Raw genomic sequence first — 22,823 nt, 5'->3', positions numbered from 1 at the left:
TTTCACGCCTGGACTTGCTTTTGCACAGGTTGTATAATATCACTGTGTCATGCTGGAATTCACTGAGCTCCTGAAAACAACCCATTATTTAACAAATGTTTGTAGAAGCAGCCTGCATGTCTAGGTGCTTGATTTTATATATCTGAAGTTTTTTATCACAGAAGTTATTGGAACATCTGAATTCAATTATTTGAATTGGTGCGTTAAAACTTCTGGTAACATAGTGAACTTCATATATGGGCCATAAATACATGTGGTTATTATTAGGGGTTCCCCAGTTGAGTGAGTAACACACGCCAGTGTTATTTTGTCCAGCAGAACATACACTGTGTGGTTAACAGTAATTTTATTTAGAAGTGCAGTTTTGGCCACACACTGCCAGCTGTCTCATACCCAGAGATAACCTTTTCTACTCTGCTCTGCACTCAGTGGCTGTCCAGTCCCAGCTTCAGCTCTTCCTTCCAGGTCCTGGCGCTCTACTGGAATAGGGGAGGCATGACTAGATGATAGTTGCCAGTGTCCCCCGGCACTGTCCTCTGAACCCACTTCACCACCCCACTCCTGCAGCCAAGCCTCAGACCACACCCCACTACATGCTGATTGAGGCCACTATAATAACATTGTAATAACCATTGATACTAAAATCTATTAGATAAATGATGTACATTTTTATTATGCCTTTTAAATTCTGAACTAATATAGTTGGCTGAAGTTTTTCTAAGTAACAGACCAGTGCATTTATTCTTAGCTTGCTCTGAATTTAAAGTGCAGAGATGTCTACAAACCAAAGTGCTTTGAGTGCTCAGATAGAGGAGAAAAGCACTACATAAGCATGATGCCATCTGATTTTGTTCCTGCTGGAAGAACAGGAAGAGTATTATGTGAAATATATAAAAAATTCTAACTTACTAATTTTGGTTTATCAGTACATCAAAAAAGGCTTGTGTCTTAAACGCAAGGTAAAGTTTGAACTTAGTGCTTATCTTTTGGTGTAACTGCCTTGGAAATGATAGGGCCCATGTCTCAGTAAGCAATCATCTCAAATTCAAATCTGGGTATGTGTGGAACTGGAAAAAGGTGATAGGCAGTTCTGAATTTCATCCTTTTTTGGTAATCTTTGGGCTGATGATCTTTAACCACTTCTCATTTGATTAACTTTGAGTATTCTGATATTGTCTGTTTTTGACATTCATTGGTGTAAGCTCATTTTTCTTTAGCTGGTATAGATATTCTTATATGTGATCAAGGCTTTAACCAGGTATGAGGTCCCCATTAGTTAAGTTAAAACATTAAAGTATTAAAACATGTGGCTAAATATACAGGATTTAATACACTGTCAACTGATCACCACTTGGTGGTGAGTTGGATCAGGTTGCCGGGGAGGACACTGGACAGAGCTGGCGCGCCTAAACGTATAGTGAGGGTGTACTGGAAATGCCTAGGAGAGGCCTTGGTCCACGAGTTCTTCAACACACACCTCCGGCAGAGCTTCAACAGCATTCCAAGGGAGACTGGGGACACTGAGTCCGAATGGATAATGTTCAGCATCTCCACTGCCAAAGCCGCTGCACTGAGCTGCGGCTGCAAGGTGGCCGGTGCCTGTCGTGGTGGTAACCCCTGAACCAAATGGTGGACACCAGAGATGAGGGGAGCCATCAAGCTGAAGAAGATGTCCTATCGGGCTTGGTTAGCCTGTGGGACTTCAGAGTCAACTGATAGGTACCAACAGGCCAAGCGGAACGCAGCACAGGGAGTGGCTGGAGCAAAAACTCAAAAAGACTTTTGGACTGCCTCAAAGAGATTCTGGCAAACCGTTACGTTACTCAGGAGGGGAAAGTGGTGTGCTACCGGCACTGTGTATAGTGCGGGTGGAGCACTGCTGACTTGTTGGGTGGCAGAAGGAATACTTAGAGGACCTCCTTAATCCCACTGGCATGTCTTCCGTGGAGGAAGCAGAGACTGGGGACAAACTGGATAACCCGCCAATCTCTGGGGGCGAGGTCACTGAGGCAGTTAAACAACTCCTTGGTGTCATAGCCACTGGGGTGGATGAGGTCCGCCCTGAGATCCTGAAGGCTCTGGATGTTGTAGGACTATCTGGGTTGACACGCCTCTACACTGTTGAGTGGAGATCAGGGGCAGTACCCCTGGATTGGCAGACCGGGATGGTGATTCCCATCTTTAAGAAAGGGGACCGGAGGGTGTGTTCCAACTGTAGGGAAATCCCACTTCTCAGCCTCCCTGCCAAGGTCTATGCCAGGGTGCTGGAAAGGAGAGTCCATCCGTTAGTCAAACCTTGGACACAGGAGGAACAATGCGGTTTTTGTCCTGGTCGTGCAACACTGGATCAGCACTTTATCCTCTCAAGGATACTTGAGGGTGCATGGGAGTTTGCCCAACCAGCTTAGTGTGGCCTCGGGGTGTCCTGTAGGAGGTGCTCCAGGAGTATGGGGTGTCTGGCCTACTGTTACGGGCCATTCGATCCTTGTACAACCATTGCAAGAGCTTGGTCCGCATAGCCGGCAATAAGTCGGACTTGTTCCTTGTGGGTGATGGGCTCTGCCAAGACTGCCCTTTGTTGCCGATTCTGTTTGTAATTTTTATGGACCGAATTTCTGGATGTAGCCAAGTGGCGGAAGGCTTTCACCTGGGTGGTCTCAGATTCTCATCTTTGCTTTTTGTGGATGATGTGGTTCTTTTGGCTTCATCAGGTGATGGCCTTGAGCGTGCTTTGGAATGGTTCGCAGCCAAGTGTGAAGCGGTGGGAATGAGAATCAGCAGAGGTCTGGGCTTCTCTTCTTGGGTTGCTGGACAGTGTTCTGGCACCTTTAGTTTCTGAGTATTTAAATCTGATTGGCAAGTTGAATGCTGAATTTGTTCATTTTTTATGTTCTACATCCTGGTGACTCCAGTAACAGCATGGAAATACTTGCTCAGTAATAAGAACATAATGCCTGCTTAGACTATGATGTGATGCATTTATGGTGGAGATTTAAAGTTGTAGTTGCAGGTCTTAAGTATCTAGGTAGCTCATTCCAAGTCTTTTCAAATGCATTTTTTTAAACAGGTCAAAGGTTCAACATAAATGTTATCATTAGATGGTGAGCAAAGGGGTCTGTGCAGATGTCTGCATGCCTGTTTCTTGTAATAACATGGACTACTCAGTCCATATATATACAAGTATACAGACAAATCAATACTTCCTTCATGGTTCTTCATGTTGCAAGGTAAAAAAGAAAAGAAAAAAAAGATTATAAATAAAAACCAAGCAATTCCAAAATCTCCTGTGAGGAAGGACACTTCTTGGTGGCACAAGGGGGGAACTCCCTTTGAACAGACAAAAATCTTTGTCAAAACAAATAGAGAGTGCAGCCATCCACAGTGAGCAGTGTGGCTGAGCTGAAAGTGAAGCAAGAAACACAGAAAGATGGCAAAAATGATGGGGGGAAAAGCACTGTTAAATACATCTATTATTGTAGAAATAAGGTTATTTGTAGAATAAGTTATTAGTAGAAAGATTGAATACAATAACTTTTAGGTCTTCAAATCTGTGTTGGAGTGTATTATGTATTGGTGTTATGTGTTATTCCTCAAGGAGATTAAAATGCAAAAGGTGTTTTGAGTGAAATTCACAAGTATTTAACTGTTCTGTCCTCACTAGATGTGGGCGTGATTTAGCTTATCTCTCCTTTCTCTTTTCTTTTTGTAAAACTAAATAAACACAAAACAGATAATTACCTTCTCATTCACTGAGCATACATAATGTACTAATTGAAACTTGGTTTTCATGACAACCAGCAAAAACATCAATCTTAAGGTTGCCTAAATTAAACATAAACACCTTCAGTTAACTAGCATTATTGATCATAGCAAGTTAGCAAACACATGCTAATATACAGTCGCTAGCGCACAAGTAGCTTTACAAATGAGTAATGACCACACAGCTGAAATAGTAACTCAGTATACTCAAATTACACATGCATCACAAATCAGATAGTTGAGGTTATAGTATGTAATGGAAACTTAAAGGCATGCGTGGGCAAAGGTTTCACCTCCACTGAGCACTTGTAGCAAACAAGCTGGGCATAACAACTTCCCAAATCATACAAACTGTAATGTATGTTTGCACTGATTGCCGATCACGCTTCAACTGAGTCGTCCTCGGTCAGAAGGAATGGCACTCCACAGTGAGGTAGTTCAAATAACTTTACTAAGGAGGTGGCAGATGACATCAACAGGATGTACAGCGTTGGTAGGGAGGCATTACAGTATTCACATGCAGGTAAAGGGGGTGTGAGTGTGTATATGGGTGTGTGTGTGGTCATCTGTAAACAGAAAGAACAAACATTTGTATTAACCACTATGGATAGCAGTGTACCCCTTCTACAGTACTGTGGGTTTCCAGCGTAATGTTATATAATCTGCCATAACCTCATGGCCACTAGATGGCACCCTAAGACCATAAATGAATTTCTGGCTCGTATATACATTGGCAAACCAGACCTCTGCAAATTACAACGCTTCAGAGAATAAACATAGTAAATAGTTACATCCACCTACAACCACAATGCTTGACAGTAAGTCATATATGGAATGAAATCTGGGCTGAACACAAGCCTGCCTGTAGTAGGTCAAAAAACGTATCTTAGCGATAGCAACGGGACTAGCTTCTTACGTAGCAAATTACACAGATAAAGTCAAACAAGCATCGCTCTCATCTTACAATACTCACATAGTAAGCACGCACACAGTATTAACTCACACAGGAATGCAAGTAAATACGTTATCCTCCGACACACCTCTCATCTGCGCAGAACTGCGCTGAACACGTTCCCAACCGGAAGTACAGATACCAAGGTGCATCATGGGTAACGTAGTATAAACAGTTACAATGAACAAGCGGACTTTTAACACAAACAAATCATACAAACAAAAGCATATTACCACATTAAAGTTATACCAACACACAAATTATTTTATACCACTACTTCTTTTACTTTACTGTTTAGTTTCCTGTATACCTCAGTCTTTCTTTATAGTTTCCTTGGGGAACAGAAGGATGAGCTGAGAAACTGGACATAGGTAAATCCGTGGAGCACCTTGTTTCACAACCCTAACCTCCACCTTTCTGATTTTATTATCTTGACTAGGGATGTTCTTAACAATGAGACCAATAGGCCATTCATTTCGCTTGGTTGGTCATCCTTCAGTAAGACAATGTCTCCGACTTGCATGTCCCTTTTGTCATTGATCCACTTCTTTCTGGACTGCAGTGTTGTCAAATATTCTTGTCGCCATCGTTTCCAAAAGATGTCGGCTAGACATTGGACATGTCGCCACTGTTTCCTGTATAGGTCTTTCAAGTCAAACACCACTTCGGGAGCAGACACAACGTTTGCCTTCTGAGTAAGAAGCATTGCTGGTGTCAACACTGTCGGTGACTCTGGATCTGTACTCACCGGAACCAATGGATGAGCATTCATAATTGCCATCACTTCTGCCATCAAGGTGAAGGACTTCATGAGAAAGACGGGTAGGCCCCGACTGCAGCAGCATGGCATCTAAGATCTGATTCAAGACTCCAGCTCAGTCCAAGGCTACGCTGAACAGGAAGAGAATCTGTCCCTAGGTCTAGGTTTTTCAGGTCCTTGGCCAGATCATCAGCTGGAAATGCATCCATTACCTTGCTACTGTTTGAGGCAATTTTGTGTAGCCATAAATTGGACTCAGCTAACATCTTCTGTGTTCTTTGAAGAAGACTGATGGCTTCTGTTTCTGTAGGGAGTGAAGTCAGACAGTTGTCGACATAAAGGTTTCTGGTAACAAACTTCCTTGCATCTTTGCTGTGCTCTGCCTCTCCTGCTTGAGCTGCTTTTCTCAGCCCATAGATCGCCACAGCTGGTGAGGGGTATTGCCAAACACATGCACTGTCATGCGGAACTCTGTCACATCTTTTGAGAGGTCATTGTTTCGGTACCAGAGAAAACGTAGGTAGTTCCGGTGATCTTCCCTTACAGTAAAGCAGTAGAACATCTGCAGTTATTGCTATAAGCTCTTTTCGAAACCGCAGTAGCACTCCAACCAAAGTGTTGTTCAAGTCTGGACCACTTAAAAGGACATCATTCAACGACACCCCCTCGTGTTTGGCGCTCGAGTCAAAAACTACCCGTATTTGTCCAGGCTTTTGCGGATGGTATGCTCCAAACAATGGAAGATACCAGCACTCTTCCTCAGGCTTCAAAGCACGTGCTAACTCTGCTTGCTGAGTGTCAAACATCTTCTGGATGAACTTAACAAAGTGATCTCTTATGTCTGCCTTCCTGTCAAGACTCTGCTTGAGAGTGTGCAGTCGTTTAAGAGCCTGCTGGCGGTTGTTTGGCAGTCGCTGCCTATGTGTTGCAAAGGGCAGAGGTGATCGAGATGACGTCGATGCTTGATGCACCAATGTAACCCATCTGTATGTTACGTCTGTCTATGCATTGTGTTCTGGCATGAAAGTAAGAGACAGGAGACAGCACTGGGTCTTTGGCTTTTTACTGCACATCTGCAACACAGAAATAAAGGCCTGAGCTGTGTGTGTCGCGTCTGCCAGGACACCTCTCCTCCGGCCATGCTGAAAGGAGCGGTGACCGGGGCACACATGCACGCGCCTACGTCATATGTAGCGCGCACACACATGAACACACACAGACTCAGATCACACAGGCAGGAGATTAAAATGCAAAATGAAATATTTAATTTAAAAAAAAGGTGTTTGGGGTGAAATTTACAAGTATTTAACACATATGTTACATGAGCCTCAATAGATTTTCTTTGTACACTGGCTGTGATCAGCTGCTGCGGCTCTGAGATTTTGTTAATATTTGTAGATTTACACATTTGAATTCAAGAAGATGTAAGCAGATGTTTTTAATGAATTGTTTTGGCTGATTTCCAACGCCAAGTTTATCAAATGTCACTGAGTAGTCCTTATCATTCTCCATTGCTGTGTGACGTTTGCTCTCACTCTTTCCTCTACCTGGGAAACACAAGTGGACACAGTGTGCAGGCTGAACACAAACAGTTTGTGTGTCTGCTGATACTTGTTAACTTGTTAACTGAAACATTGCCTTTTAATTTACCTGCTATATTACTCCTTTTATGCTCGCTCCTCTTCTGTAGGTCTATCTAGATTCTGAAGTATCACAAATATATCTTATGTACATTGACACTCGTTTTGATGTGGCAAAACTCCCCAAAACAAACATACAATAAGTTATGCATAAATTACACGTTTTTGCCTTTTCCGTCACTTTATATGTAATAATCCTTGGTGAAACACCGTTAGGATAGTCCTTTGTGTATAGGGATGGGTATCGTCTAGGTTTTATCAGATACTGATGCCACACCGGTACTTTTGAAATGGTGCCAGTGCTTAAACAGTGCTCGAACCGGTGCTTAAAGAATGGAAAACACAAACTTTGTCCAAAAACCTCTCATGTTTAGCTGTGTTTTTTTGTAAAAAGATAACAATGTTAGCCTTTTCTGCAGCTATAGGGCATATATGGTATCACTCTTGGCTGGAAGCAGTGCTTAAACAATGGAAAAAACACAAACTTTGTCCAAAGACCTCTCATGTTTAGCTGTTTTCCACTTTTTCTTTGGTCATTTTAGCTTTTTTGGCCAGGGTGAAGGGAGTATCTGCCATCAAACAAGAAGACAGCCGCATGTAACTACGACGGTGTTTGTTAGGTCACCTTACATGCATTAATTTAATAACGTGGTTAGCCTACTCAACGTAAATTACACACGAACAACATTAAGCCACATTAAGAGAAGAACGGCTGCTGCTAGCATTATCATCTGCCATCATTTCTGCTACACTGGCAGGGCTAGGGCCAGGACTCTCCTCTTCGGGTTCTAGGGGGATGTTGCTAACTCCAGATCCGATAACAGGCACCACACCCGCAGTAGATGTGCTTGGTGTGAGGTCTCGCAGCAAGCTATCAAACACGGCGCATTTCTCGGCTTTTAACAAAATGCTATACGTCGCCAGGTGTTTCATCAGATTCGAGGTGTTACCTCCTTTGACAGTATCACAGTATCACCTTAAAGCACTTGTTGCAGGCTGCTGAGTTTGCATCTTTTGCTGTGAAGTACAGCCAGACTTTTGACCGCTTCGCCTTGGGCATTTTTAATCTGTAGCTCTGCTCTAAAAGAACATACCTACCTGGGCCCACCTACTATCCTTGGAAAGGTAAAATGATTGGCTAGAATCCAAAGTGTATGACATCTCAAGAAAAAAAAGCACCGAAATAAAGCAATGAAATGTGCGGTGCTTTTCGGTCTGATTACTACCGTTTATGTCAGAACTGGTGCCATAATGGCACCGGATACCGGTACCCATCCATATTTGTGTATTAACTGTTTAGTTTCAAACCACTTTGATATTTGAAGGTATGCAGTGATGTGAAATGAAGTACTTTGTTATTTGTCACCTCTACGACTGATTTAAATTAGATTAATTTTGGACAAAAAATAAAAAAAATAATATGAATTATAAGCTTATGGGAATCAAAGAGCATAATACACCTGCCACTGCCTTTCCCCCTCTAATAATTACATTTCAGTTAGATTAAAGACACAGATTTATCTCTCTTCAAATCTTTGCATGTGGACTGTGGTTGCTAGAAATATAAAAACTGTATTACAGAGTCGTTTTAAAAATTGTTTGGGTTTAGGGCTGACAGAGTCTTTGTGTGTGTTTGTGGTTGACTGTGTGTGTTTAGATATAATGTTTTAAAGAATGGTTGTCCTTTTTTTTCAGAAGCTGAGGAGCTGTATCAGAAACGTATTTTAACAATAACTGGAATCTGCATTGCGCTCCTAGTCGTTGGAATCATGTGTGTGGTTGCCTACTGCAAAACCAAGTAATGTCATTAATGCCATTTTTTGTTTTTCATTGTATACTATGTAGGTACTGTCCCTGATTTTATTATAGTTTCATATTGTACCGCCAAATTCAGGGTGCAGTTTCTCTTTTGTAGTTGTGGTTGAATAAATGAATGCAAAATGTATAAAAAAGAAGGGGCATCAATAAAAGAAAGTATTCAGATCAAAGAATAAAAAAAGATGTTAAGATGAGATACTCTGAAGTATTTTAATTAGTAGATGCTCAATTGTACAATTTTAATTGTGCAGTAGACCTCCTTGGTTCAAACATTAGTATAGACTATTAGTTTTACAATTTTTGTAATTGAAAATGTATGTTTGTTTAATATCTGATTCAAAGCATGATTTGATGTGTCTTTTATTGTGATTTAGCTACAAAAGTCTGTTACATTCATCCATTGCACTTCTTCACACAGTGAAACCATTATAACATTTCTAAAGTTACCTATAAAGCTGGACATCATCCACAATTCAATGATCAGAGATACGGTAAAACCAAGTGGGCTGAGAGAATTTTGAGGAATTTGTGTTGCTCGTGGCCAATACAACCATATTCATTGTACTGTTGTACAATGTTATAAACATAAATTACTTTTGCTAGCATCAACTATGAATTACTTTTACTATCTTTTTGTTTATGTGGGACTGCCATCAGTTATGTATCCAAGTTGCGATCTGGGCTCTTTCACGATCTACTTTGTTTCTTTACAAACAGGAAGCAGAGAAAGAAACTACGGGACCGTTTAAGGCAACGTCTAAGGAATAAGAGGAAGAATACCAGTACTGGTATTGACTCCAATGTGGCAAACTCTACCACTGGACGCCCAAATTCTAACTTGCCTCTTCAAGATTTGCAGCTTATTGGTGTATGCTGTTACTGTTATCAAATAAAAGGAATCACAATTTGAATCTGTAAATTCATAACAGTTGTCAGTGTGGTTTCTGCTTTCTGTTTATAGCAACATAATGGAAAGACAATGAAGCATACAGCTGAAAAGGAGACAGAGACAAACCTTTCCACAAGCAAATATACCTTATCTGTGCATAATCCTACCACACTCACCAACATCTCCAGTCAAAGGTAAGAGAATGACTTTATATTTTCACCTTGGGTATTTGATATTATTGAGTTACTTGGTTACTACTTGGTCGGGGTCCAGGTAACACAAGAGGACACTATATAATGTAGTAATTGAATTTGTTGCCAGAGCAAACTATGTAGGGTACGTGGGACACTGTTTAGCACATATGTGACTTTGGTCATTAGAACCATTAACACTTAAACTCAGTGCACACTTTAAGAAAAGCTGTGTGGGAATTTGATTTTCCTCGTAGAATTGAGCTTTACTTTTAATCTGTGTGTCAAGTGTCAAATCAAGTGTTAGTTGAAATATAGTTGAAAATTGCCTTCCATTTTTAGATAGTGAAATAAATTAACTTGTGAAAAAACTAGTGAACAATAGATTTTGCTCTAAAAACAGCATTAACTACTAAAGTAATACTGATCATAGTCTTGAAATTACATAAAGCTAAAGCTTTATATTACTCTCACCCAGAGTGGCAAAAATACAGACATTCTGTACTTACTTAGAAGTACAGACCAAAAAAAAAAAAACTCCATTAAAACTTGAAGTACTAGGGGTGGAGGTAGAGCAGGTCACCTACTGATCGGAAGGTTGGTGGTTTGATCCCTGGCTCCAGTCTGCATGTCAAGTATCCTTAGGCAAGATACTAACCCCAAGTTGCTCTGTGATGCGTCCATCAGAGTATGAATGTGTAGTAGTTAGAAAGCACTATGTATAGAGAAAGTGCTTGTGAGAATGGGTGTGATTGGGTGAGTGTGGCATGTTGTATACAGCGCTTTGAGTACTTCGGAAGAGTAGAAAAGTGCTATACAGGGAGTGCAGAATTATTAGGCAAATGAATATTTTGTCCACATCATCCTCTGCATGCATGTTGTCTTACTCCAAGCTGTATAGGCTCGAAAGCCTACTACCAATTAAGCATATTAGGTGATGTGCATCTCTGTAATGAGAAGGGGTGTGGTCTAATGACATCAACACCCTATATCAGGTGTGCATAATTATTAGGCAACGTCCTTTCCTTTGGCAGAATGGGTCAAAAGAAGGACTTGACAGGCTCAGAAAAGTCAAAAATAGTGAGATATCTTGCAGAGGGATGCAGCAGTCTCAAAATTGCAATGCTTCTGAAGCGTGATCATCGAACAATCAAGCGTTTCATTCAAAATAGTCAACAGGGTCGCAAGAAGCGTGTGGAAAAACCAAGGCGCAAAATAACTGCCCATGAACTGAGAAAAGTCAAGCGTGCAGCTGCCAAGATGCCACTTGCCACCAGTTTGGCCATATTTCAGAGCTGCAACATCACTGGAGTGCCCAAAAGCACAAGGTGTGCAATACTCAGAGACATGGCCAAGGTAAGAAAGGCTGAAAGACGACCACCACTGAACAAGACACACAAGCTGAAACGTCAAGACTGGGCCAAGAAATATCTCAAGACTGGTTTTTCTAAGGTTTTATGGACTGATGAAATGAGAGTGAGTCTTGATGGGCCAGATGGATGGGCCCGTGGCTGGATTGGTAAAGGGCAGAGAGCTCCAGTCCAACTCAGACGCCAGCAAGGTGGAGGTGGAGTACTGGTTTGGGCTGGTATCATCAAAGATGAGCTTGTGGGGCCTTTTCGGGTTGAGGATGGAGTCAAGCTCAACTCCCAGTCCTACTGCCAGTTTCTGGAAGACACCTTCTTCAAGCAGTGGTACAGGAAGAAGTCTGCATCCTTTAAGAAAAACATGATTTTCATGCAGGACAATGCTCCATCACACGCGTCCAAGTACTCCACAGCGTGGCTGGCAAGAAAGGGTATAAAAGAAGAAAAACTAATGACATGGCCACCTTGTTCACCTGATCTGAACCCCATTGAGAACCTGTGGTCCATCATCAAATGTGAGATTTACAAGGAGGGAAAACAGTACACCTCTCTGAACAGTGTCTGGGAGGCTGTGGTTGCTGCTGCACGCAATGTTGATGGTGAACAGTTTAAAACACTGACAGAATCCATGGATGGCAGGCTTTTGAGTGTCCTTGCAAAGAAAGGTGGCTATATTGGTCGCTGATTTGTTTTTGTTTTGTTTTTGAATGTCAGAAATGTATATTTGTGAATGTGGAGATGTTATATTGGTTTCACTGGTAAAAATAAATAATTGAAATGGGTATGTAGAGTACACCCAGCACAGACACACGCACACACAGGCAGGTATAGCCAACTTCCACGTTTATTGATATATTTGTATTTGACAGCTGACTCAGTCGCACCGTCTGACAGCTCGAGCCCAGCTGATCTCTCTTGGCCGCTCCTCCTCGTCTCACTATAAACACAGCGGAGGAGACCATCATTAGTCCATAAACAATATCAGCTGTTCTTACCAGCCTCGCGGCGCCGCCCCGTTGAGCCTTCCGCTCCACTCCTCCCCTGCAGCTGCGCCCGGGGCCACGCCTCCGCCACACACCCCCACCGCCCGTTCGAGGCCGGGGAGCCGTCCGGCCGAGCCAACTCCCCCCCCCGCGAGCGAGAGAGGAAATCGGCCACTGCCATCTGCGCCCCCGGCCTATGGATCACCTTGAACTTAAAGGGCTGCAACGCCAGATACCACCGGGTGATCCGGGCGTTGGCATCCTTCATGCGGTGGAGCCACTGCAGCGGGGCGTGGTCCGAACAGAGGGTGAATGAGCGTCCCAGGAGGTAATAGCGCAGGGAGCCGACCGCCCACCGGATGGCCAGGCACTCCTTCTCCACGGTGCTGTACCGGCGCTCGCGCTCTGCCAGCTTCCGGCTGATGTATAGGACAGGGCGGTCGGCCCCCCTTACCTGCTGGGACAAAACGGCTCCCAGCCCTCTGTCCGAGGCGTCAGTCTGCAGAACAAAAGGGAGGGAAAAGTTAGGAGTGTGAAGCAGCGGCTCCCCACAGAGAGCCTTTTTCGCCTGCACAAACGCCGCCTGGCACGGCCCCGTCCACCGGACCAGATCCGGGGCACCCTTTCGAGTGAGATCGGTCAGGGGGCTGGTTAGCTGCGCAAACCCCGGCACAAAGCGACGATAGTAACCCGCCAACCCCAAGAACCGTCTCACCTCCTTTTTCGTCCTGGGGCGCGGGCAGGATGCGATAGCCGCCGTCTTCTCCACCTGTGGACGCACCTGCCCGCCCCCCAGGTGGTACCCCAGATACTGCACCTCCCTCCGTCCAACCGCGCACTTCTTCGGATTGGCCGTGAGCCCCGCCCCCCTCAGGGACTCCAGGACCGCGGCCACCCGCAGCACATGCTCCGCCCAGGTGTCGCTGTGGATGATCACGTCATCCAGGTAGGCGGCAGCATACGCTGCGTGCGGACGCAGTACCCGGTCCATGAGACGCTGGAAAGTGGCCGGGGCCCCGAACAGGCCGAACGGAAGTGTCACGAACTGGTACAAACCGTACGGAGTGGAGAAGGCCGTTTTCTCCCTGGCCTCGGCAGACAAGGGAATCTGCCAATAGCCCTTGGTTAAGTCCAGTGTCGTGAAAAAGCGGGCCGTGCCTAACCGGTCCAGGAGCTCGTCGACCCGAGGCATGGGGTAGGCATCAAAGCGTGACACTTCGTTCACCCTGCGATAGTCGACACAGAACCGTATAGACCCATCCTTCTTCGCCACCAGAACGATGGGGCTACACCAGGCGCTGTGCGACTCTTCTATTACTCCCATCCTCAGCATTTCCGCCAATTCCCTCTGCACGATTTTTCGCTTGTGCTCCGGGAGCCTGTAGGGCCGTGAACGCACCGTCACGCCAGGCTGCGTCACGAAATGGTGCTCGATGAGGGACGTCCGGCCGGGCAGGGGGGAGAACACGTCCGCAAAACGCTGTTGCAACGCGACAACATCCGCTCTCTGGGCCTGTGTGAGATGGTCATCACAAGGGAGGGAGGCGGGAACGATAGAATTTGGCACCTCCGGCCCCAACTCATCTCTCTCCTTCACCAAGCTCACCAGAGAAGCGGTTTCAACCTCTCGCCACAGTTTGAGGAGATTGAGGTGATAAATCTGCGTGGCTCCTCCCCTGTCCGACCGAGCGACCTCATAGTCCACGTCCCCGACTCGCCGTGTGACCACAAAGGGTCCTTGCCACTTGGCGAGCAACTTCGAGCTGGAGGTAGGGAGTAACACAAGCACTTTATCTCCCGGTGAAAATTGCCTGAGCCTAGCCCCTCTGTCATACAGGCGTTGCTGACGCTGCTGAGCCTGGAGCAAATTCTCCCGTGACAACCTCCCCAAAGTGTGGAGTTTTGCTCTCAGGTCCAACACGTACTGAATCTCATTTTTGGCGGGGCTCGGACCGTCCTCCCAGCTTTCTTTAATCAGGTCGAGCACCCCACGTGGCCTCCTGCCGAACAGCAGTTCAAAGGGAGAAAATCCCGTGGAGGCCTGGGGCACCTCCCGCACTGCGAATAACAGAGGGTCTAGCCAGTGATCCCAATTGCGTTCATCCTCGTTAATGAACTTCCGAATCATGGACTTTAAAGTCTTATTCAGCCGCTCCACCAGCCCGTCAGTCTGAGGGTGGTAGACGCTGGTCCGAATAGATTTAATGCCCAGTAATTCGTACAGTTCCCGCAGTGTACGAGACATAAACGACGTGCCCTGGTCAGTCAGTATCTCTTTCGGGATTCCGACTCGGGAGATGACCTGAAACAGTGCCTGCGCCACACTCTTTGCAGAGATGGTGCGCAGCGGAACTGCTTCCGGGTACCGCGTTGCGTAATCCACCAGGACTAACACAAAGCGGTAGCCGCGTGCACTCCGGTGAAACGGCCCGATGAGGTCCATGCCGATGCGCTCAAACGGGACCTCAATGAGGGGGAGAGGGCGCAGCGGCGCCTTCGGTATGGCCGGCTGGTTAACAAGTTGGCAGTCCGGGCAGGACGCGCACCAGCGGCGCACATCCGCTCGGATGCCCGGCCAATAAAATCGGGCCGTTATTCGCTCCAGAGTTTTCTCATAGCCCATATGCCCTGCCATGGGGTTATAGTGGGCCGCCTGGAAAGGCGTTTCCCGGCGGCCCTGCGGCACCAACGCCGCGAAAGGGTTAGTGGGGCTCAGCGCCGGCAGCCGCTCTGCCTGCCCTGGTGCCGGCACACGGCGTCTCGGGGCCGGCACTGGGGCCTGTTTGTTCGGCCTCCGTCCGGCGTCCCCGGGTTCCCCTGCTCCAGCGGCAAGGTGGTCTTCCGCTAGCGTCACCGCTACCTCCAGGCTTGCGGGCCGGTGGCACCGGACCCATCTCGCCGTCTCCGCTGGCAATCCCTCCGTGAACTGTTCCAGCACCACCTTGTCCACCAGCTTCGTCTCGCCCTCCGATGTTCCCGGTTGCAGCCAGCGAACCGCCGCGTCGCGCAGCTGCCGGGCCCAGGCGAATGGTCGGTCTGTTGTGGCCAGCCGACAGGCCCGGAACCGCCGGCGATGGTCTTCGGCGGTGAGCCCCAGCCTGTCCACCACCGCCCGGCTCACGTCCGGGAAGCTGCTCCTCGACGCCGGAGGCAGACTCAGGGCCGCTGTTTGTGCCTCCCCAGACAGCAGGGGGAGCAGCCGCGGAGCCCACTCCTCCCGCGGCCATTGGCAAGCCTCCGCCGTGGCCCGGAAGGTCTCCAAAAAAACTTGTGGGTCGTCCCCGTCCCCCATCCGGGGCACCGACACCGACAGCGGCAAGGGCTTCGGCGTGGCAGCGGCCCCGACCAGCCGTTCCAGAACTTGCGTCTGTCGGTCCGTCTGCTCCCGCAGCGCGGCCAGGTGGGCACGCTGGTCGGCCGCCTGATCCCGGCTCATCGTCGCCATCTCCGCCAGCATCTGCGCCAAGAATTGCAGAGGCTGGGCGGGTGGCGTGGCCTGTGGGTCGGACATTTCCACCGGCACTCTTCCTGGGTTTCGGCACCACTTGTAGAGTACACCCAGCACAGACACACGCACACACAGGCAGGTATAGCCAACTTCCACGTTTATTGATATATTTGTATTTGACAGCTGACTCAGTCGCACCGTCTGACAGCTCGAGCCCAGCTGATCTCTCTTGGCCGCTCCTCCTCGTCTCACTATAAACACAGCGGAGGAGACCATCATTAGTCCATAAACAATATCAGCTGTTCTTACCAGCCTCGCGGCGCCGCCCCGTTGAGCCTTCCGCTCCACTCCTCCCCTGCAGCTGCGCCCGGGGCCACGCCTCCGCCACAGGGTATATATTTGTTTTTTGTTAAGTTGCCTAATAATTATGCACAGTAATAGTCACCTACACACACAGATATCCCCCTTAAATAGCTAAAACTAAAAACAAACTAAAAACGACTTCCAAAAACATTCAGCTTTGATATTAATGAGTTTTTTGGGTTCATTGAGAACATGGTTGTTGTTCAATAATAAAATTATTCCTCAAAAATACAACTTGCCTAATAATTCTGCACTCCCTGTATAAGAATAAGTCCATTTACTAATTCAACTTCTTTACTCAAATAAAAGCGAAAAAGTACAGGCTCCGAAATATACTCCAAAGTAAAAAGTTGTTGCTTGTTGGAAGATGATTCAACCAGCAGTTTTTTTACAAAGTTAACTGAACCTGGCGCTATAGTAGCCCAGCTTATACTTGAATTACTTTAGTAGAAGATGGAAATTGAAAAAGAAGGAAAAAAACCCCAAACTTTTTCTTGTCTCTAACCAGCAAAATGAGTATGGAAGGGATTAAAGTGGGATTCAGCACATGGAGGAACCCTAAAATTGTAGTCAATAGGGAAAATAATCACAACTCAAAGAACTTTCTATTGAGAACTCCAGCAGATTTTTCACAAACTGTGATTAACTGAGCTGGGCTACTACTGCTCTAAGTTTTACTGCTCTTGTGGATTTACACAACTGAATAGATCAGTGGCACCCAAACTTTTTTTGCTTTTTTGCAATTTGTTTTACAAGAAGATCTTCAGGGTCTTTGAATTAAACTGCAGCCTCTTAGTTGAATCACAGGTAAGATCAATGAACTGTTCCTCCTTGTATGTGCTGAAGTCAGCAGGGGGTGTTGGACTGAAGGGGTCACGGATCCAGTCATATTATTTGGAATCTTGCACCAGGTAATGTCTCTGGAAATGTTTCTGAAGGGCAGACGTGTTTGTTCATGCATGGGATCACTGTATTCTGCAGCTTGTTGTCTTCAATGAATGATTTCAAATTCTCAAATGAGTCCACGTTTCTATCTTTCACTCGTTGCTTCCACATTTCAAGTTTTCTGACAAATGATGTGACTTTATCTGTCAGATGTGGGAGGTGAGTGTTCCTGCCCTGCATCTGTAAATTTAGTTCATTGAGTTTCAGGAACATGTCACTGAGGTATGCCAGTTTCATGAGAAAGTTGTTACAGTTAAATTTGTTGGTAAGATCACTGCCCTCTTTCTTCAAAAAGCTGCGGATCTCATCTCGCAGTTCAAAGACCTCTCTCCTTCCCACATGACAGCCATTGGGACTCGCTGTGATACAAAACGGCTGTGTAGTTGGAGCCCATTTCTTCACACAGTGCCGAAAAAATCTGGGCTTTCACAGGTCGTGTTTTGATGTAGTTGACTGTGGCGATGACATCAGTCATTACCAGTATGGGCCCATGTATAAAAAAGTTATAGTATTACTAGTAATAGACTGCAGCGAGAACTGCCAGCATCTGAGCCAGACTCTGTCTGTCTCGCTCATCATGGTCACCTAAATGCACAGTAATGGCAGGTTTTGTAATAAGGCAGATCACGCTAACATAATATGCACTGTTAGTTGATTATTTACCTGCCGCATTAACGGGAGAAGACGTGCAAACGTTACCGCTGCTGCTGGGTTGAGATTCACGAGTCCGGAGCGGAATTAAAAACACGACATTCATTTAAGGTCATTGTGCGTTTTGTGAGAAAATGCTTTTGCATATTCGTAGTGTTTCCTCCCTTAAACAAAATATCTACTTTATACTTTACAAGTATTGCAAGTTGCCCTGTTGTCATCTGTTCTCGAAAAGTATAACCAAACTTTTGAGCGTTTGAGCCGCCATGTTTCCTGCCAGGTAAATGACGCTCCGCAACGTGGTGACGTCATTCGGGGAAACTGGAATCGATAAGGGAATCGTTTGCAAAAATGGCAAACAATTCCAAGGAATTGAAACAGTGGGAACCGGTTCTCAACAAGAACCGGTTTTTGATACCCATCCCTACTCATTACCCACCGTTGTGCAGGTGAAGCCAAGCGCAAGAAATGCTTCATCATATTTTCTGCTTTTTGGTTTGGAAGGAAGTGGGTTTGTATGCATATTTGGTGATGCTTCAACTTCTGCTTTTCGTTTGTGTGCGAGCCCCGTCAAAAACCTGTCCATTATGCTAGCTAGCAGAGTTCTTTTTTTTTTTTTTTTGGTTAATTCATACCAAAAATTGCAATTGCTCTGCGCCCTAGACAGTTTCTGTTACTTGGGTGGTTCATTAACAACTAAAGCACAACATTGCCTAATTACCACAGACCTTAAGAAGATATACAAATTGTACTTTGGCTGTCCACTGGGTGACCAGGATAAATCTTGGGGTCAACATTTCTCCTGCAACAGTTGTTCCAGTGGACTTGCTAACTCTGCAAAAAGCAGCAATGCTATTTGCAATCCTGATGGTGTGGCAGAAACCGTGAGATCATCTCAATGATTGCTATTTTTGACATGTGAAGACTTAGAGACTTAGAGACTTAGAGCTATTTATTGTCATTGTGCAGTTTCTTGCACAGCGAAATTGGGTAGCTAGACCACAAAGGTGCAAAAGTAAGAAGAAGAGAAACCAATATACAACGAAGGGGGGAAAATAAATAAATACAATAAAAAGCAGTGTATATGTATACATATATGTGAGTGAAACTATATACAATGGTGTATGTGTAAGAAACATTGAAATAGACTGGGACCAAAATATTGCACATGAGCCAAAAATATTGCACAGAACATGGAAAGACTTAGATATTGCACATAGATGATCAACAGCACTGTCAGAGTGGATGTGTTGGGGAAGTCTTTACACATTCTTAGTTTGCATTAAGAGTTCTGACAGCCCACGGGAAGAAGCTGTTCTTTAGTCTGCTGGTTTTGCACCTGATGGATCTGAGCCTTTTTCCAGAGGGCAGGATGTTGAAGAGGTGGAGGTTAGGATGGAGGTGGTCCTTTATAATTCCCCTGGCTCTGGAGAGACATCTTGAGCTGGCAATTAAGTCCAGGGAGGGGAGTGGACAGCCAATCACCTTCTCTGCAGTTTTGATGACCCTCTGTAGTCTCTTCTTGTCAGCTGTTGTGCAACCAGTGTACTACACAGGGATGGCGTGCACCAGCACACTCTCGATAGTGGCACGGTAGAAGGACACTAGGAGTTCAGTCTGCCTTATAGGCAAACTGGTGGGGGTCGAAGCTGGGTGGGAGGCACAGGCTTTGAGCACTCTACCAGGTATTCCGTCGGGCCCAGCAGCTTTCCTCTGATTTACTGCTCTGAACACATTGCGGACCTGATGTTGTTGGAGGCTAAATGTGTGGGGGCTGTGCTCAGAGGACGCTGTGGGCAGGGTGGTGTGCATGGTGGGGGTGACTGCAGTTTTCTCGAAGCGGTTAAAAAATGGTTAAGTTCCTCTGCTAACGAGCTGTCCATATTATCTATATTTGTCCCATTGGCTTTGTAATTGGTTATGTGTTTCAGGCCCTCCCATACCTTCCTGGAGTTGTTATCAGAGAGGTGATCTGATAGCTTGTTTGAATAGTCCAGTTTTGCTGCTCTGATGCCTTTTTAAGGTCTGCTCTTGCTCTGCTGTACATGTCCTGGTCCCCAGATTTGTATGCACAGTTGCGTACCTTTAACAGTGACTGAACCTTGCTTGTCATCCATGGTTTACAGTTGGGGTAGACCCGGACCCGCTTTTCTGTGGTGTCTATGCAGTGTTTGATGTAACCCAGCACTGCGGTTCTGTGAGTCTCTAGGTCATCCTGTTCAAAGACACTCCACTCTTTGAGAGCAAAACAGTCCTGCAATTGAGCGAGAGCTTCCTCAGAAATGGTATAAATGGTTCTGATGGTGGACTTTGTCCTTTTCCTGAGTGGTGTGTATGCCGGGACAATGAGTAGGGAGAGGTGGTCGGACATACTCAGGTGGGGGAGGGGAACAGATCTGTAGGCTTGCTTAATATTTGAGTCAACATGATCCAAGGTGTTATTTCCTCTCGTAGGGTATTTCACATGTTGTACAAATTTAGGCAGCTCTGTTGAAATCCCCTGCAATGATGTGTACTCCTTCTGGGTATGTCCGTTGCTGTTCAGAGATTATGTCATGCAGGTATGCAAGGGCTGAGCTAGCATTAGCGTCTGGTGGTATGTAGACTGCTGTTATTAGCACTGCAGGCAGTTCTCTGGGCAAGTAGAAAGGTCTGCACATGACAGACATTTCCTCTATGTCCGGGGAGCAGACTGTGGTGATGATCTTAGTGTTTGTGCACCAGTTTGCGTTCCTTCCGCCGCCTGCGTTTCTTGGCAGAGCCAATAACAATCCACGGAGAACCCGATGTTCTGGCTATCTCCGGGGGGATGTTGTGCACCCTCTGATAATCACTGGTAATTGGGATCTGGCTCTTATATCCGATCTTGCATAATTCCAGATGGTTGTCGGAAAATTTGGCTTTACATAATAAGATAAACAAAAGAATAATAAAAAGAGGAGAAACAAAAAGGAAAGGCACCTAAGTGGAGAGCATAGAGCTGCTGCGTCTGTGCGCGCCGCCATCTTAATTGAAGACAAAAGGATTCTCTGAAAAAACAAGCACAAAATTGTATATATCCCACCCTGGATTCTACAATAAGGTCTGTTCCTCATGATGACCACATGATGGATTAGCTTCTGTAGAAGGTGGTAAGGAACATATTCAAGGCGGATCTAGTTACAATCCAGAGTCATCAGATCCTGATTACGTGACCAATGAAGATTCAGAACCAGAGACTTTTACACAAGTAGAGCTGAACAATCTCGTTTGTGATCTGAATCTGTCAAAAGACAAACTTTATTGCTTTGAGGGTTAAGCAGAAGAATGTGCTTACCAAGGGTTTTACTGTAAACTCACTACAGAAGTCAAAGTCATAACTTGACAGCGTTCTTCACTCCTGATGGCTCACTGTGCTATTGTCATGACATCAACAGAACATCAACATTTAGCAGTTTGTCACAAGAGCATGTTCCCGCTGAATGGCGTCTCTTCATTGATTCTTCACAAAGAAGCTTGAAGGCAGTCCTACTCCATATTGGAAATGCCAAACCAAGTATGCCGATTGCCCATTCTGTTTATCTAAAGGAGTCCTATGACAATATGAAGACACTGTTTGAATTAGTCACGTATAAAAATCCTTAGTGGAACATCTGTGGTGATCTGAAGGTGATTGGTATTTTGATTGGAATGCGAGGAGAATTCACCAAATAATGCTGTTTCCTGTGCCTGAGGTACAGCCGATCTACTGTGGAACATTATATCAAGCGTGACTGGCAGCCATAAGATGCCTAGGAGCCAGGAACAAGCACTGTCAGGTTTCTGCCTCTGCCTTGAGGTAGGCTTGATGAAAAATCTTGTCAAGGCCATGAGCAAAGCAAACTCATCAGGTTTTCAGTACCTTGCTGAAAGGTTTCCAAAGATGAATCCTGCAAAAATGAAGGAAGGGATATTTATTGGTCTGCAGATCAAGACTGTTTTGCAGGATGAAAGTTTGGGAGGCGCTCAAGTGGCTCGAAAGCTTTCTGGGCATTACCTAGTCACCTGCATAAAAGGAAGGAGTTCAGCATCTGCTTAATTCCTACCAGAAACTGGGTTGTCGAATGTCAATAAAAAAACATTTCCTGCACTCTTACCTCAAATTATTTCCAGAAAATCTTGGCATGGCGAGTGATGAACAGGGAGTGTTTTCATCAGGACATTAAGTTAACCGTTTTATGCGTGAATTATGACAACCTCAATCAGGATTTTTTTTCTTAAGTATTTTTATTCATCTTTAGGCATAAAAAAAGATGAATAAAATATTTAAGAAAATATCCTGATTGAGGTTGTCACAATTAATGCATAAAAGGGTTAAATAACAATAATTACAAGGAAACACGTCATACGCCAGGGTAAGGAGTGACACATCAGTGTCCAATGTAGTGGTTTGTGTGCAAGTATACCATCAACACTGACACAAATACAAGAAAATGGCCTTTGAATAGCTGTCCACCACTGACTGACTACTTGTGGATGCTGTACTGTACAAATCCAGACATAGTATACACAAGGGTTTTTAAATAAATGGTGGTAGCTGACTGACACTGACCTGAATATTTATTGAGTACTGAAACAGTTAATTGATTGGTGCCTGTGGTTTAATAAAGACACTATGCAAATCCATTGCAAATTAATATTACTCATAATTCAAAAAGTTAATGTGAGAAAAAAAACTAAAAGCAGATCTATAAACTGGTTTAGAAAAGTGTGTTGTGTTTCTGATTATTACAAACATGTTTTTGTTTACCTGTGTTATCAGAGACAATGGTTCTATGGCACATAAATTTAATAGTAATAATTGTGTAATTTCCATTTTCCTGTTCTATCAAAGTTACTTGAAAAGGTTATGGCAGAACAATTAACTGATCATCAACCAATCAATCAACTGTTTTATCCAACACATTTTGGTTTTAGATGTTCTACAAAAAATGAAAACCGTTACTTTGCTGAGAATGTTATGTGCAATTTAGATGATGATAAAGTTGTGCCAACAGTGTTTTTTGACCTAAACATGGCAGTTGGCTTATAGCATAGGT

General features: G+C 45.0%; 1 protein-coding gene across 5 annotated transcripts in view; it reads left to right on the top strand.

The window, feature by feature from the left end:
- Positions 1-22,823, top strand: part of nrg1 (neuregulin 1) — a 72,213-nt gene that overhangs the window by 23,179 nt on the left and 26,211 nt on the right. For 4 of the 5 annotated variants that reach the window (XM_085464483.1, XM_085464484.1, XM_085464482.1 and 1 more), the window contains 3 exons: positions 8,807-8,909; positions 9,647-9,797; positions 9,891-10,012. In XM_085464483.1, the coding sequence (XP_085320609.1) occupies positions 8,807-8,909; positions 9,647-9,797; positions 9,891-10,012 (376 nt within the window). The remainder of the gene's footprint in view (positions 1-8,806; positions 8,910-9,646; positions 9,798-9,890; positions 10,013-22,823) is intronic. The other variant, XM_085464485.1, reaches the window with a different exon arrangement.

The sequence above is a fragment of the Copadichromis virginalis genome, linkage group LG7 (genome assembly GCF_057382275.1).
Source record: "Copadichromis virginalis isolate Kocher_CV1m ecotype Utaka linkage group LG7, C_Virginalis_male_GT1.1, whole genome shotgun sequence".
Taxonomy (NCBI): domain Eukaryota; kingdom Metazoa; phylum Chordata; class Actinopteri; order Cichliformes; family Cichlidae; genus Copadichromis; species Copadichromis virginalis.
Note: the sequence above shows the minus strand (reverse complement) of the source record. Positions and strands in the feature narration are given on the sequence as shown.